Genomic DNA, 16379 nt, shown 5'->3' with positions numbered 1-16379 from the left:
TGAAATTAATAGTTTTCTTTTCTTCTTGTCTTTGATATTGCTGGAATTTTGGTACATAATTTGAAGAGGAAGAATGTTTAGCAAGGGTTTCACCCAGTTTATTAGCAATATCTGATTTATCAGTAAGCAATTGATCTCCATGTTTAAGATGATGGACAGTAGATTTAGTACCTTTACCTTTAATTTTCTGGACCATGTTCCATACCTTGGACATAGGTGTCCGAGAATTTATTTTGGATACATAATTTTGCCAAGATTGGCGATTGTTCTGTTTAAAAGTACGCGGTGCTTTAGCATGTAAAATCTTAAATTTATTTAAATTATGCACCATAGGATGGCGACGGAAATAATGTTCTGCTTTTTTCCTTGCCTTCCAAGCTTGTTTGCACTCATCGTTGAACCATGGTTTTCTTATGTGTGGAACTACAGAGGACTTTGGTATACACTCATCAGCTATGGAATTCAGTTCCTCAGAAAAGCATTTAATAGCATCGGGAACGTCAATAAAACGTTCAGGTGTAAGTTTTTCAGCACACAGTGTTTCATATAAAGCCCAGTTAGCCTTTTAAAAATTTCGTCTTGATAATGGAGGAACATCGGATGGAGTTACAGCTTTTAATACAGTAGGAAAATGGTCACTTCCACTGAGACCGTCGTCGACTGACCATTCAAATTCATTTAATAGTTCTGAATTTGTCAATGACAAGTCGAGTGCAGTGTAGGTCCCTGTGCCAGGGTGTAAATATGTGTTGGAACCATCATTATAATTACATAAATCATTATCAGAAGAAAAGTCCTCCAACAGTTTGCCTTTAGCGTTTGTAGTTACACTACCCCAGAGTGGGTTGTGGCCATTTAAATCGCCCATTATAATACAGGGCTTCGGGAGCTGATCATATAGAGCTTGAAGATCGGTTTTAGCAAACGCCGAAGACGGTGAAATATAGAGAGAGCATAGCGTAAAGGCTACATGTAAAGTAATTCTCACAGCAACAGCCTGCATATTAGTAGTAAGTGGAACAGGGCTTTGAATAACGTTTTGTCTGACTAGAATGGATGATCCTCCGGTGGCTCTATCACCTGGAGGTGAAAAACAATGATATGCATTAAAATAACGAAGGTCAAATGTATCTGTTTGTTTTAAATATGTCTCTTGGAGACATAACGCTGAAGGTGTAAAATCTTGGACTAATAGCTGTAATTCATGTAATTCTGCAGTTCCACTGTACAATATTCTTGGAATACACTATCTTTTTGGTGGGTTAATAGGGGATCTACCCCTCATCTTTTTCGAGGGCGACAAGCTATGTGCTCTGGGATGGAAGTTTTCTGACACTTCCATGGCCTCAAGCGATCCGTATTTATTAAATACTTTCACAGGATTTTCTGAACCCTTTTGGGGTCTGCCACTCTTTTTTGAAGATTCTGTTCTTAAGTCAGTTTTACTTTGAACAATATTCTTCGAGCTTGTTTTTGATCGTGATTTGTGAGTTGGCCGAGACAAAGATTCTCCAGATACAGATGAAGTCTGACTACAGGACTGTGACCCTGCTTTAGATACCACCTGAGTGTTGACAGAAGATGTCAAGGTTTGAGTAGACTGTTCGGGTGCAACGAACTGAGCATTATTTGTTTTAACCCACGTCAAATCTGTCTGGCAATGTATCGACGAGGTAGTTACTTTTGAGGTATATTCAGGAGTTCTTACAACTGATGCAAATGATTCAGCATTTGCTGCAGATTCCACAAGTTTTTTTGGCGTCAGAAAAGCTGACGTTCTGGGTGAATTTAATTTTATTGATTTCCATTTGTTTTTTCCAGACTGGACACTCTTTAGCGAAAGACGAATGATTTCCCGAACAATTTGTACACTTTTTATGGTCACTGTTACAGTCCTCTGTGACATGGGTATTCTCACTACAGTGGGCGCATATTATGGGCTTGGTACAAGTGTTAACACCGTGCCCATACCTTTGACATCTAAAACATCTCAAAGGATTTGGGATGTACACGTCAACTGAAAGACTACAATAACCTGCTTTAACAGGATTTGGCGATGAGAAGGAGAACAGATAAGTATTTGTTTGGACCGTTTCATTGTTTCTGCGGATCGTGAATCTTTTAACATAAATCACTCCCTGATCTTTCATCTCAGAGGCAATATCTAACTCTGACATATCAGCATACAATCCATCTCTGTCTCTGATTATGCCTTTACTGGTATTCAGAGTCCTGTGGGCAGTGATAGAGACGGGAATTCCAACAAATACTTCTGTTGACATGAGGTTCTTTGCTTGCTGTTTTCTGTTACATTCAACCAGCAGAGAGCCTGAACGCAAGCGTCTAACGTTTTTAACCTCAACTGCAATGCCATGTATACCCTTGGAAATGGCGAAAGGGTTAAGTTTCAGTGGCGTCTTGTCTACAGTTTCTAGAACTAAAAATTGAGTTGGAAGGTCGTTGGTCGTCATCATCGTTGTCAAGCTGACGTTTATTGCGTTTTTGGGGGGGGTTTGGTATTCCACAGGTAGTATATATGTTTCATCATCCGAGCTCCCCACCCACCACGGAGTATCACAAAGGACAATGCTAAACACAAGCGGGTCTCCAACTTGCAGCACCAAGGATACTCAGATGATATACTCCAGCAGAAAAACCAAAAGATTAATTCTTCCACCAGATTGGCCCATGAGCCACCGCCTTCTGGGCATAAGACTCTAGGCAGAATTCATGTAAACAAAATTCAAGTCAAATAATATTCTGAACAAAGGGTGCCAAGACTAAAGTTTAAACAATTCCAAATCAAATTTTGTGCAATTACATATTATCTATGCACAGGGCTTGGCATGACCAGCCGATTGGTTGAACCGGGCCCATTCAACCCCCCGTCTTGGTGAAGTCAGGGCCAAAGTGGTGTATTGGGCATATAGGAACACTGGTCCTGCTCCCATGCCCTCAACCACCAGGATCCCTTCCTCCACCGACACAGGGCCGCAACCCACGGCAAACGGGTTGGTGGACCAAATATCCCCCCCGGGTCCACAACGGGGGTGTTGGTGAGCTCTTGGCGTTACCCAGCACCCACCACGAGGAGGTGGCTCGCCACGGGTGCCAGGAGTTAGCATCTCCTACGTAGGACTTACTACTTAGTATCTCCTACGGAGGACTTAGTACTTACGATCTCCTTCGTAGGACGTATTATCACCTGCGTGACTTACTATCTCCCGTAGGAGATGCTCGATATATGTTATTATACATTAATCTGAAATGGTGAAGTTAGTTCCCCCAGACACGGAAACCATTTCCTTTTTGACTGTTTCAGTCACTGTTTTAGAGATTACAGCCATGGGTTTCATTTACGTTTAGAGTGTACAGTTATGTGTTATATTTACTATTAGAGTCTACTATCATGTGTTTCATTTACTCTTAGAGTCTACTGTTTCCTTCACCATTAGACTCGTGTGTTCAACTATACTACCCATCAAAAGTTTAGACTCACTAGCGTAAATTTAGCCGCATACTTCAGTCAACTGTTCTAAACTAGATTTTGCAGAATATTCAACACTGTTCAAATTCTTATCAAAACGTTACACCAAAAAGCAGCTGTTCACATGCATTTGCACATGCTTTTCAGCAGTTTGATGAATCATCCTCGTGCAATCAATCTGCATAAGGTTTGCATCTTCGTTGTAACCATGTATACATGTATAACATATAGTGGGTGTTTTAGGTGAGACTTTTGATGGGTAGTATAATTGTTGCCTATTACTTTCATGTGTTGGCCGACTGTTGTACTTTATTGCCTCGCGTTCAGTTTGCCCTATTGTTACGCGTTACAGTTAGTTTACTGTTACATGTTGCACTTCGTTATATTTTTCTATTATGCCTCGGATATTTCAGAGATCGTTGCACATTAGTCATAATCTGCGTCCACAGACGTGTCTTCCGGTGGCAATATATGCGTACTTATATCCTTAAACTTATACAAACAACTATAATGACAATCGTTTGCAATTCCGTATTGCTTTACGCCGCATTCAACACTTTTCCACCAGAGTCAAGTCAACTTGTAAACAATTACGAAAAAGTAAACCGCAAAGGAGCGTTATATCTGATCCAACTTAGCCTCATAGCCTCATATGAAGACTTTCGGAGGACCTGTCATAACGAGAATTTCATATCAGAAACTTTTCCCCCCTCCTCTGTGTGTGTGTGTATGTGTATGTGTGTGTGTGAGTGTGTGTGCGCGCGCACGTGCTTGTGTGTATCCGTGTGTGAGAGAGTGAGAGAGAAAGAGCATCCATAACTGCAATCAGATCAAACGCAACACACGTGCATTTCTACTATCTAACGTCCTGCATAACCAAACATATCTCAATTCAATAACCACACTTCATAATCCGTTCTTTTAAAAGGATATATTAAGTACTACGTGGCAGATAGTATGTCCTACGTAGGAGATATTAAGTTCTACGGAGGAGATACTAAGTACGCATTTTAAGTCCTACGTAGGACTTACTATCTCGTACGTAGGAGATACTAAGTCTTACGTAGGAGATATTAAGGCCTATGTAGGAAATAGTGACACCAAAAACGTTTTTCACCGTGGCCCTAATACGCTGCCGTACAATTCTAACCAGGAACCTATAATATTCACTACATTAACAGTATATTTTGTAGATTACTCCTTTGAGTGGTTCCCATTGAAGGCATTGCCTAAAATCTGTGTCTGTCAAATCTGCAAAAGTGTGGCTTGCCCGCCGTGATATTGCAAGAATATTTCTAAATGCATTTCAGTATTAAAACAGTGAAGACTTGCATACAATCACCAGCAGCTGAGGGGATGGTGTAAATCCAGCTAGGGACCATGCAGGTAGCAAAAGTAATGTAAGTCCCCATGGCCTCTAGTATGGTGATCTACCTTCAGCTGTTGGCGATCTATATAGCCTGTTTTTATTGTATTGTCTGAATAGTGATATTAGTTCTAACTTTCCACGCTAGTTATATTTATTATTGTGATAGTCTAGTTGTTTTACTGTCCTTTGTTGACAGGTTGTTTACTATATATATAAATTCCTCTTTTCAAGAATGTTCTCGTCACGATATGGGTGCAAGATTGCCGATGTGACGTTAAATATTAACTCACACACTCACTAAAACAGTGAAGGATTTTTATAATGTTAATTCACATTTAATCACTGCATTATTTAAAAGTATAGAACTGTTAAACCAATTTCTTATAATGTGTTGTGTGATAATGTTTCATCATTGAAGTCAGGCCGAAGAGACGGGCTTGATTCCGCACATGGGTTCATATGTCATTCGGTAAAATCGGCGTAAAACTAAACTCACCGGTAATTTCAGCATCTTACGAACTCATAAAGGGTTTAAGCAGACCAGTTCCGTTGTAATATAGCTCAGCGGGTAGGCAGTCAAAGTTGTAAACAGAGAAAACCGCTCAAGAAAGGACGCTTTCAGCATTACTCAACTGTATATGCTAATGACGACCGTATTAGTGTTAACAGATATGAAACAAGAAACACAATGCTTCTCATTATGCAAGGGTTATTACAGGACATTGTTGAAATACACTGCAGGGTCTGATTATACAAGAGTTTCACCAATATGTCTCAAAAACCTTTGAGGAAGAACCATTGCCACCGTATTTTCCCAACAGATCGTCAAAATACACATGGTCATCTTAGGCCAATGTCGACGGACAGCGGACACAAATGCCTGAGCACGAACTCCCTGAGTTTTTCAGTGACAATGTCTTTACAAAAACCTTCTTTCACTCGAAGAATACCGCATGTGAATGATACCAATGTTCGAAAAGACTAATTTGGTCATGGCCTCGATATGACATGACTGAGGATTATATAGGATCACTAACTACGGAAACCTTTAGGGATCATTTATAGTAAAACACTGGCAACTCCGTGTTGGATAGTTGCTCGATGCTGCTTAAACTCTACCCACTCACTAACATAAAGTAGTGATTAAACTCTGGGAATGGCTTTCATGATAAATGGTCTTGGAGAATGGGTTAAGCCAATGATTCCATCCAAAGAAGGCATCTTGCCATCCACGTGGACGAACTTGAACCTCTGGATCATGGTGGTCAGGAAAAGGAATAACTCCATCCGGGCCATTGATTCGCCCAGGCAAACCCTTCGACCTGAAACATTTCAAACATATGGGTTTATGTCTCCTACACGTATCAGGCAATACAAACCCTAGTCTATCAGCATCTTTCATACAAATCTAGATGAAATACGCAGCAACAATGGCACACAGCCACAATGTTTACTGATCGTTTTTTACATATACAAAAGCATGGATGATGTACACAATACATTTGCGTATATTTCTTGTCCTATTGTTGTTTATTAACAAATAAACTTTCCATGTATTTCGAAATGTATAGTAATACCGTGGTAGATATTTTGGCCTGACATCTCAGTAGTGATGACATACAAACAAAGAGTTGAACTCATTTTTAATTACATTTAATGAACAAATTTGAAATTCACACGCCGGTATCGAAATAACACAGAATCTACTCTGCTCGATCAAAAAAGCATACGGAGGATATCTAAATCGGGACAATTGAACGAAGTATTTTCTTAGATGAAAATCGTGAAGGCATTGCTTTGTATTTAAAGAGGTGTTATGAGAATGTTCCTTTGTTACTTTTGTCACATTAATTAACCTTTATCTATTAAGGTTTACAAAAGCTTAAAGTGTTGAGTTTGAACTCACACCTGGGGCTTCGGCTGTGTAATTTGACCTATTGAGGGTAGGTGAGAGTTACTTACTCCTTACTTCCGGTCTGATTCTCGAAGAGCTAATAGTGCGATCAAATTTGTCGTAGTGAGGCGGGGCTACTGTTAAGAGTCCAAAACTGCACAATAGGCATATACGGACTGGTTGCTGTATTCACGACACGACTTTGGAGACTGCTTTGGATTCGCGCTCATCTGTTTGTTAACATCAACGTTTCAATTCCTTTGCCTCCCACGGTCCCTCGTATGGTGACTTACATTCCGTTGTTGGCGAGCTACAGGCTGTTTTTACATTGTATTGTCTTCGTAAATATATTAGTTAAAACACCTCAGGTCATCCTGAAGTTTTGAAACCATTACCAATCATCGCAGAGTTTTTGCCACCATCACCTGCTTCGAGGTCTCATCCAGATGGATTGTTCTTTAATAAATGATGATCCAACAGCAAGAATAATTGCCTGGATGAACTTAGCTCTCACTCTCTCGACGCCGTCTTAACCTGTCCATTGCTACGACTAAGGTGACAGTGTGTGCGAATAGTTACTGAAATATTCCAAATCAGTGCAATGCATGCAACCAGAATTTGCCCTTTGCCCATGGTGGGCAAATATACTCCTAGGGGTATTTTTAAAATTGTAAACATGGCTTATTAGATTTACATGTTAGTTTTACACACCATCTGTGATACTCTAGTTATTATACAACATAATGCGTTGGCGAAACCTATCTTGCCACTATAATTCTGAGTGAATGAGTGAGAGTTCTATGCCGCACTCAGCAATATTCCATTTATATAGCGGCGGTCTGTAAATAACCGAGTCTGGACCAGGCAATCCAGTGATCTACAATATTAGCATCGATCTGCGCAAATTATGAACCGATGACATGTGTCAACGGTGAGAAGTCAGCCAGCCTGACCATCCCATCCCGCTAGTCGTCTCATACGACAAGCATAGTCGTAGTAGTGGTCGTGATCAGTATATAGCAGTGGTCGTAATCAGTACATAGCAGTGGTCGTGATCAGTACATACACATAGCAGTGGTCGTGATCAGTACATAGCAGTGGTCGTGATCAGTACAGTCGTGATCAGTACATAGCAGTGGTCGTGATCAGCACAGTTGTGATCAGTACATAGCAGTGGTCGTGATCAGTACATAGCAGTGGTCGTGATCAGTACAGTCGTGATCAGTACATAGCAGTGGTCGTGATCTGTACAGTCGTGATCAGTACATAGCAGTGGTCGTGATCAGTACATAGCAGTGGTCGTGATCAGTACATAGCAGTGGTCGTGATCTGTACAGTCGTGATCAGTACATAGCAGTGGTCGTGATCAGTACAGAGCAGTGGTCGTGATCAGTACAGTCGTGATCAGTACATAGCAGTGGTCGTGATCAGTACAGTTGTGATCAGTACATAGCAGTGGTCGTGATCAGTACATAGCAGTGGTCGTGATCAGTACAGTCGCGATCAATACAGTCGTGATCAGTACATAGCATTGGTCGTGATCAGTACAATCGTGATCAGTACATAGCAGTGGTCGTGATCAGTACAGTTGTGATCAGTACATAGCAGTGGTCGTGATCAGTACATAGCAGTGGTCGTGATCAGTACAGTTGTGATCAGTACATAGCAGTGGTCGTGATCAGTACATAGCAGTGGTCGTGATCAGTACAGTCGTGATCAGTACATAGCAGTGGTCGTGATCAGTACAGTCGTGATCAGTACATAGCAGTGGTCGTGATCAGTACAGTCGTGATCAGTACATAGCAGTGGTCGTGATCAGTACATAGCAGTGGTCGTGATCAGTACATAGCAGTGGTCGTGATCTGTACAGTCGTGATCAGTACATAGCAGTGGTCGTGATCAGTACATAGCAGTGGTCGTGATCAGTACAGTCGTGATCAGTACATAGCAGTGGTCGTGATCAGTACAGTTGTGATCAGTACATAGCAGTGGTCGTGATCAGTACATAGCAGTGGTCGTGATCAGTACAGTCGCGATCAATACAGTCGTGATCAGTACATAGCATTGGTCGTGATCAGTACAATCGTGATCAGTACATAGCAGTGGTCGTGATCAGTACAGTTGTGATCAGTACATAGCAGTGGTCGTGATCAGTACAGAGCAGTGGTCGTGATCAGTACAGTCGTGATCAGTACATAGCAGTGGTCGTGATCAGTACAGTCGTGATCAGTACATAGCAGTGGTCGTGATCAGTACAGTCGTGATCAGTACATAGCAGTGGTCGTGATCAGTACATAGCAGTGGTCGTGATCAGTACATAGCAGTGGTCGTGATCTGTACAGTCGTGATCAGTACATAGCAGTGGTCGTGATCAGTACATAGCAGTGGTCGTGATCAGTACAGTCGTGATCAGTACATAGCAGTGGTCGTGATCAGTACAGTTGTGATCAGTACATAGCAGTGGTCGTGATCAGTACATAGCAGTGGTCGTGATCAGTACAGTCGCGATCAATACAGTCGTGATCAGTACATAGCATTGGTCGTGATCAGTACAATCGTGATCAGTACATAGCAGTGGTCGTGATCAGTACAGTTGTGATCAGTACATAGCAGTGGTCGTGATCAGTACATAGCAGTGGTCGTGATCAGTACAGTTGTGATCAGTACATAGCAGTGGTCGTGATCAGTACATAGCAGTGGTCGTGATCAGTACAGTCGTGATCAGTACAGAGCAGTGGTCGTGATCAGTACAGTCGTGATCAGTACATAGGAGTGGTCGTGATCAGTACAACCGTGATCAGTACATAGCAGTGGTCGTGATCAGTACAGTTGTGATCAGTACATAGCAGTGGTCGTGATCAGTGCAGAGCAGTGGTCGTGATCAGTACAGTCGTGATCAGTACATAGCAGTGGTCGTGATCAGTACAGTTGTGATCAGTACAGTCGTCATCAGTACAGTCGTGATCAGTACATAGCAGTGGTCGTGATCAGTACAGTCGTGATCAGTACATAGCAGTGGTCGTGATCAGTACAGTTGTGATCAGTACATAGCAGTGGTCGTGATCAGTACATAGCAGTGGTCGTGATCAGTACAGTTGTGATCAGTACATAGCAGTGGTCGTGATCAGTACATAGCAGTGGTCGTGATCGGTACACAGCAGTGGTCGTGATCAGAACAGTCGTGATCAGTACATAGCAGTGGTCGTGATCAGTACAGTTGTGATCAGTACATAGCAGTGGTCGTGATCAGTACATAGCAGTGGTCGTGATCAGTACATAGCAGTGGTCGTGATCAGTACAGTTGTGATCAGTACATAGCAGTGGTCGTGATCAGTACATAGCAGTAGTCGTGATCGGTACACAGCAGTGGTCGTGATCAGTACAGTCGTGATCAGTACATAGCAGTGGTCGTGATCAGTACAGTTGTGATCAGTACATAGCAGTGGTCGTGATCAGTACATAGCAGTGGTCGTGATCAGTACAGTTGTGATCAGTACATAGCAGTGGTCGTGATCAGTACAGAGCAGTGGTCGTGATCAGTACAGTCGTGATCAGTACATAGCAGTGGTCGTGATCAGTACAGTTGTGATAAGTACAGTCGTCATCAGTACAGTCGTGATCAGTACATAGCAGTGGTCGTGATCAGCACAGTCGTGATCAGTACATAGCAGTGGTCGTGATCAGTACACAGCAGTGGTCGTGATCTGTACAGTCGTGATCAGTACATAGCAGTGGTCGTGATCAGTACAGTTGTGATCAGTACATAGCAGTGGTCGTGATCAGTACATAGCAGTGGTCGTGATCAGTACAGTTGTGATCAGTACATAGCAGTGGTCGTGATCAGTACAGTTGTGATCAGTACATAGCAGTGGTCGTGATCAGTACACAGCAGTGGTCGTGATCAGTACAGTCGTGATCAGTACATAGCAGTGGTCGTGATCAGTACAGTCGTGATCAGTACAGAGCAGTGGTCGTGATCAGTACATAGCAGTGGTCGTGATCAGTACAGTCGTGATCAGCACAGTCGTGATCAGTACACAGCAGTGGTCGTGATCAGTACAGTCGTGATCAGTACATAGCAGTGGTCGTGATCAGTACAGTTGTGATCAGTACAGTCGTCATCAGTACAGTCGTGATCAGTACATAGCAGTGGTCGTGATCAGTACAGTCGTGATCAGTACATAGCAGTGGTCGTGATCAGTACACAGCAGTGGTCGTGATCTGTACAGTCGTGATCAGTACATAGCAGTGGTCGTGATCAGTACAGTTGTGATCAGTACATAGCAGTGGTCGTGATCAGTACATAGCAGTGGTCGTGATCAGTAAAACCGTGATCAGTACATAGCAGTGGTTGTGATCAGTACAGTTGTGATCAGTACATAGCAGTGGTCGTGATCAGTACAGAGCAGTGGTCGTGATCAGTACAGTCGTGATCAGTACATAGCAGTGGTCGTGATCAGTACAGTTGTGATCAGTACAGTCGTGATCAGTACAGTCGTGATCAGTACATAGCAGTGGTCGTGATCAGTACAGTCGTGATCAGTACATAGCAGTGGTCGTGATCAGTACAGTCGTGATCAGTACATAGCCGTGGTCGTGATCAGTACAGTTGTGATCAGTACATAGCAGTGGTCGTGATCAGTACAGTCGTGATCAGTACATAGCAGTGGTCGTGATCAGTACATAGCAGTGGTCGTGATCAGTACATAGCAGTGGTCGTGATCGGTACATAACAATGGTCGTGATCAGTACAGTCGTGATCAGTACAGTTGTGATCAGTCAAAGCAGTGGTCGTGATCAGTACAGTTGTGATCAGTCGAAGCAGTGGTCGTGATCAGTATATAGGAGCGGTCGTGATGAGTACAGTCGTGATCAGTACATAGCAGTGGTCGTGATCAGTACAGTTGTGATCAGTACATAGCAGTGGTCGTGATCAGTACAGTCGTGATCAGTACATAGCAGTGGTCGTGATCAGTACAGTTGTGATCTGTACATAGTGGTCGTGATCAGTACACAGCAGTGGTCGTGATCGGTACACAGCAGTGGTCGTGATCAGTACAGTCGTGATCAGTACAGTGGTGATCAGTACATAGGAGTGGTCGTGATCGGTACACAGGAGTGGTCGTGATCAGTACAGTTGTGATAAGTACATAGCAGTGGTCGTGATCAGTACAGTCGTGATCAGTACATAGCAGTGGTCGTGATCAGTACAGTTGTGATCTGTACATAGTGGTCGTGATCAGTACACAGCAGTGGTCGTGATCGGTACACAGCAGTGGTCGTGATCAGTACAGTCGTGATCAGTACAGTGGTGATCAGTACATAGGAGTGGTCGTGATCAGTACACAGGAGTGGTCGTGATCAGTACAGTTGTGATAAGTACACAGCAGTGGTCGTGATCAGTACAGTCGTGATCAGTACATAGCAGTGGTCGTGATCAGTACATAGCAGTGGTCGTGATCAGTACAGTCGTGATCAGTACATAGCAGTGGTCGTGATCAGTACATAGCAGTGGTCGTGATCAGTACAGTTGTGATCAGTACATAGCAGTGGTCGTGATCAGTACATAGCAGTGGTCGTGATCAGTACAGTTGTGATCAGTACATAGCAGTGGTCGTGATCAGTACATAGGAGTGGTCGTGATCAGTACAGTCGCGATCAGTACATAGCAGTGGTCGTGATCAGTACAGTTGTGATCAGTACAGTCGTCATCAGTACAGTCGTGATCAGAACACAGCATTGGTCGTGATCAGTACAATCGTGATCAGTACATAGCAGTGGTCGTGATCAGTACAGTCGTGATCAGTACATAGCAGTGGTCGTGATCATTACAGAGCTGTGGTCGTGATCAGTACAGTCGTGATCAGTACATAGCAGTGGTCGTGATCAGTACAGTTGTGATCAGTACATAGCAGTTGTCGTGATCAGTACATAGCAGTGGTCGTGATCAGTACATAGCAGTGGTCGTGATCAGTACAGTTGTGATCAGTACATAGCAGTGGTCGTGATCAGTACAGTTGTGATCAGTACATAGCAGTGGTCGTGATCAGTACAGTTGTGATCAGTACATAGCAGTTGTCGTGATCAGTACATAGCAGTGGTCGTGATCAGTACATAGCAGTGGTCGTGATCAGTACAGTTGTGATCAGTACATAGCAGTGGTCGTGATCAGTACATAGCAGTGGTCGTGATCGGTACACAGCAGTGGTCGTGATCAGTACAGTCGTGATCAGTACATAGCAGTGGTCGTGATCAGTACAGTTGTGATCAGTACATAGCAGTGGTCGTGATCAGTACATAGCAGTGGTCGTGATCAGTACAGTTGTGATCAGTACATAGCAGTGGTCGTGATCAGTACAGAGCAGTGGTCGTGATCAGTACAGTCGTGATCAGTACATAGCAGTGGTCCTGATCAGTACAGTCGTGATCAGTACAGTCGTCATTAGTACAGTCGTGATCAGTACATAGCAGTGGTCGTGATCAGTGCAGTCGTGATCAGTACATAGCAGTGGTCGTGATCAGTACACAGTAGTGGTCGTGATCTGTACAGTCGTGATCAGTACATATCAGTGGTCGTGATCAGTACAGTTGTGATCAGTACATAGCAGTGGTCGTGATCAGTACATAGCAGTGGTCGTGATCAGTACAGTCGTGATCAGTACATAGCAGTGGTCGTGATCAGTACAGTCGTGATCAGTACATAGCCGTGGTCGTGATCAGTACAGTTGTGATCAGTACATAGCAGTGGTCGTGATCAGTACAGTCGTGATCAGTACATAGCAGTGGTCGTGATCAGTACATAGCAGTGGTCGTGATCAGTACATAGCAGTGGTCGTGATCGGTACATAACAATGGTCGTGATCAGTACAGTCGTGATCAGTACAGTTGTGATCAGTCAAAGCAGTGGTCGTGATCAGTACAGTTGTGATCAGTCGAAGCAGTGGTCGTGATCAGTATATAGGAGCGGTCGTGATGAGTACAGTCGTGATCAGTACATAGCAGTGGTCGTGATCAGTACAGTTGTGATCAGTACATAGCAGTGGTCGTGATCAGTACAGTCGTGATCAGTACATAGCAGTGGTCGTGATCAGTACAGTTGTGATCTGTACATAGTGGTCGTGATCAGTACACAGCAGTGGTCGTGATCGGTACACAGCAGTGGTCGTGATCAGTACAGTCGTGATCAGTACAGTGGTGATCAGTACATAGGAGTGGTCGTGATCGGTACACAGGAGTGGTCGTGATCAGTACAGTTGTGATAAGTACATAGCAGTGGTCGTGATCAGTACAGTCGTGATCAGTACATAGCAGTGGTCGTGATCAGTACAGTTGTGATCTGTACATAGTGGTCGTGATCAGTACACAGCAGTGGTCGTGATCGGTACACAGCAGTGGTCGTGATCAGTACAGTCGTGATCAGTACAGTGGTGATCAGTACATAGGAGTGGTCGTGATCGGTACACAGGAGTGGTCGTGATCAGTACAGTTGTGATAAGTACACAGCAGTGGTCGTGATCAGTACAGTCGTGATCAGTACATAGCCGTGGTCGTGATCAGTACATAGCAGTGGTCGTGATCAGTACAGTCGTGATCAGTACATAGCAGTGGTCGTGATCAGTACATAGCAGTGGTCGTGATCAGTACAGTTGTGATCAGTACATAGCAGTGGTCGTGATCAGTACATAGCAGCGGTCGTGATCAGTACAATCGTGATCAGTACATAGCAGTGGTCGTGATCAGTACAGTTGTGATCAGTACATAGCAGTGGTCGTGATCAGTACATAGCAGTGGTCGTGATCAGTACAGTCGCGATCAGTACATAGCAGTGGTCGTGATCAGTACAGTTGTGATCAGTACAGTCGTCATCAGTACAGTCGTGATCAGTACATAGCAGTGGTCGTGATCAGTACAGTTGTGATCAGTACATAGCAGTTGTCGTGATCAGTACATAGCAGTGGTCGTGATCAGTACAGTTGTGATCAGTACATAGCAGTGGTCGTGATCAGTACAGTTGTCATCAGTACATAGCAGTGGTCGTGATCAGTACATAGCAGTGGTCGTGATCAGTACATAGCAGTGGTCGTGATCAGTACAGTTGTGATCAGTACATAGCAGTGGTCGTGATCAGTACATAGCAGTGGTCGTGATCGGTACACAGCAGTGGTCGTGATCAGTACAGTCGTGATCAGTACATAGCAGTGGTCGTGATCAGTACAGTTGTGATCAGTACATAGCAGTGGTCGTGATCAGTACATAGCAGTGGTCGTGATCAGTACAGTTGTGATCAGTACATAGCAGTGGTCGTGATCAGTACAGAGCAGTGGTCGTGATCAGCACAGTCGTGATCAGTACATAGCAGTGGTCCTGATCAGTACAGTCGTGATCAGTACAGTCGTCATTAGTACAGTCGTGATCAGTACATAGCAGTGGTCGTGATCAGTACAGTCGTGATCAGTACATAGCAGTGGTCGTGATCAGTACACAGTAGTGGTCGTGATCTGTACAGTCGTGATCAGTACATAGCAGTGGTCGTGATCAGTACAGTTGTGATCAGTACATAGCAGTGGTCGTGATCAGTACATAGCAGTGGTCGTGATCAGTACAACCGTGATCAGTACATAGCAGTGGTCGTGATCAGTACAGTCGTGATCAGTACATAGCAGTGGTCGTGATCAGTACACAGCAGTGGTCGTGATCAGTACAGTTGTGATCAGTACATAGCAGTGGTCGTGATCAGTACAGTCGTGATCAGTACAGAGCAGTGGTCGCGATCAGTACATAGCAGTGGTCGTGATGAGTACAGTCGTGATCAGTACAGTCGTGATCAGTAGACAGCAGTGGTCGTGATCAATACAGTCGTGATAAGTACATTGCAGTGGTCGTGATCAGTACAGTTGTGATCAGTACAGTCGTCATTAGTACAGTCGTGATCAGTACACAGCAGTGGTCGTGATCAGTACAGTTGTGATCAGTACATAGCGGTGGTCGTGATCAGTAGAGAGCAGTGGTCGTGATCAGTACAGTCGTGATCAGTACATAGCAGTGGTCGTGATCAGTACAGTTGTGATCAGTACAGTCGTCATCAGTACAGTCGTGATCAGTACATAGCAGTGGTCGTGATCAGTACAGTCGTGATCAGTACATAGCAGTGGTCGTGATCAGTACAGTCGTGATCAGTGCATAGCCGTGGTCGTGATCAGTACAGTTGTGATCAGTACATAGCAGTGGTCGTGATCAGTACAGTCGTTATCAGTACATAGCAGTGGTCGTGATCAGTACATAGCAGTGGTCGTGATCGGTACATAACAATGGTCGTGATCAGTACAGTCGTGATCAGTACAGTTGTGATCAGTCGAAGCAGTGGTCGTGATCAGTACAGTTGTGATCAGTCGAAGCAGTGGTCGTGATCAGTATATAGCAGCGGCCGTGATCAATACAGTCGTGATCAGTACATAGCAGTGGTCGTGATCAGTACAGTTGTGATCAGTACATAGCAGTGGTCGTGATCAGTACATAGCAGTGGTCGTGATCGGTGCATAGCAGTGGTCGTGATCAGTACATAGCAGTGGTCGTGATCAGTACATAGCAGTGGTCGTGATCGGTACATAACAATGGTCGTGATCAGTACA

At 43.8% G+C, this 16379-nt stretch overlaps 1 protein-coding gene across 1 annotated transcript in view; it reads right to left on the bottom strand.

Moving 5' to 3' along the window:
- Positions 1 to 5472: 5472 nt before the first annotated feature.
- The window catches only part of LOC137258253 (cytochrome P450 2U1-like), a 28607-nt gene continuing 17700 nt past the window's right edge, over positions 5473 to 16379 (bottom strand). Inside the window, exon 4 of the mRNA XM_067795854.1 lies at positions 5473 to 6178. Coding sequence (XP_067651955.1) covers positions 6000 to 6178 — 179 coding nt within the window. The 3' untranslated portion in view covers positions 5473 to 5999. The remainder of the gene's footprint in view (positions 6179 to 16379) is intronic.

Source organism: Haliotis asinina, chromosome 12, assembly GCF_037392515.1.
Source record: "Haliotis asinina isolate JCU_RB_2024 chromosome 12, JCU_Hal_asi_v2, whole genome shotgun sequence".
Classification (NCBI taxonomy): domain Eukaryota; kingdom Metazoa; phylum Mollusca; class Gastropoda; order Lepetellida; family Haliotidae; genus Haliotis; species Haliotis asinina.
Note: the sequence above shows the minus strand (reverse complement) of the source record. Positions and strands in the feature narration are given on the sequence as shown.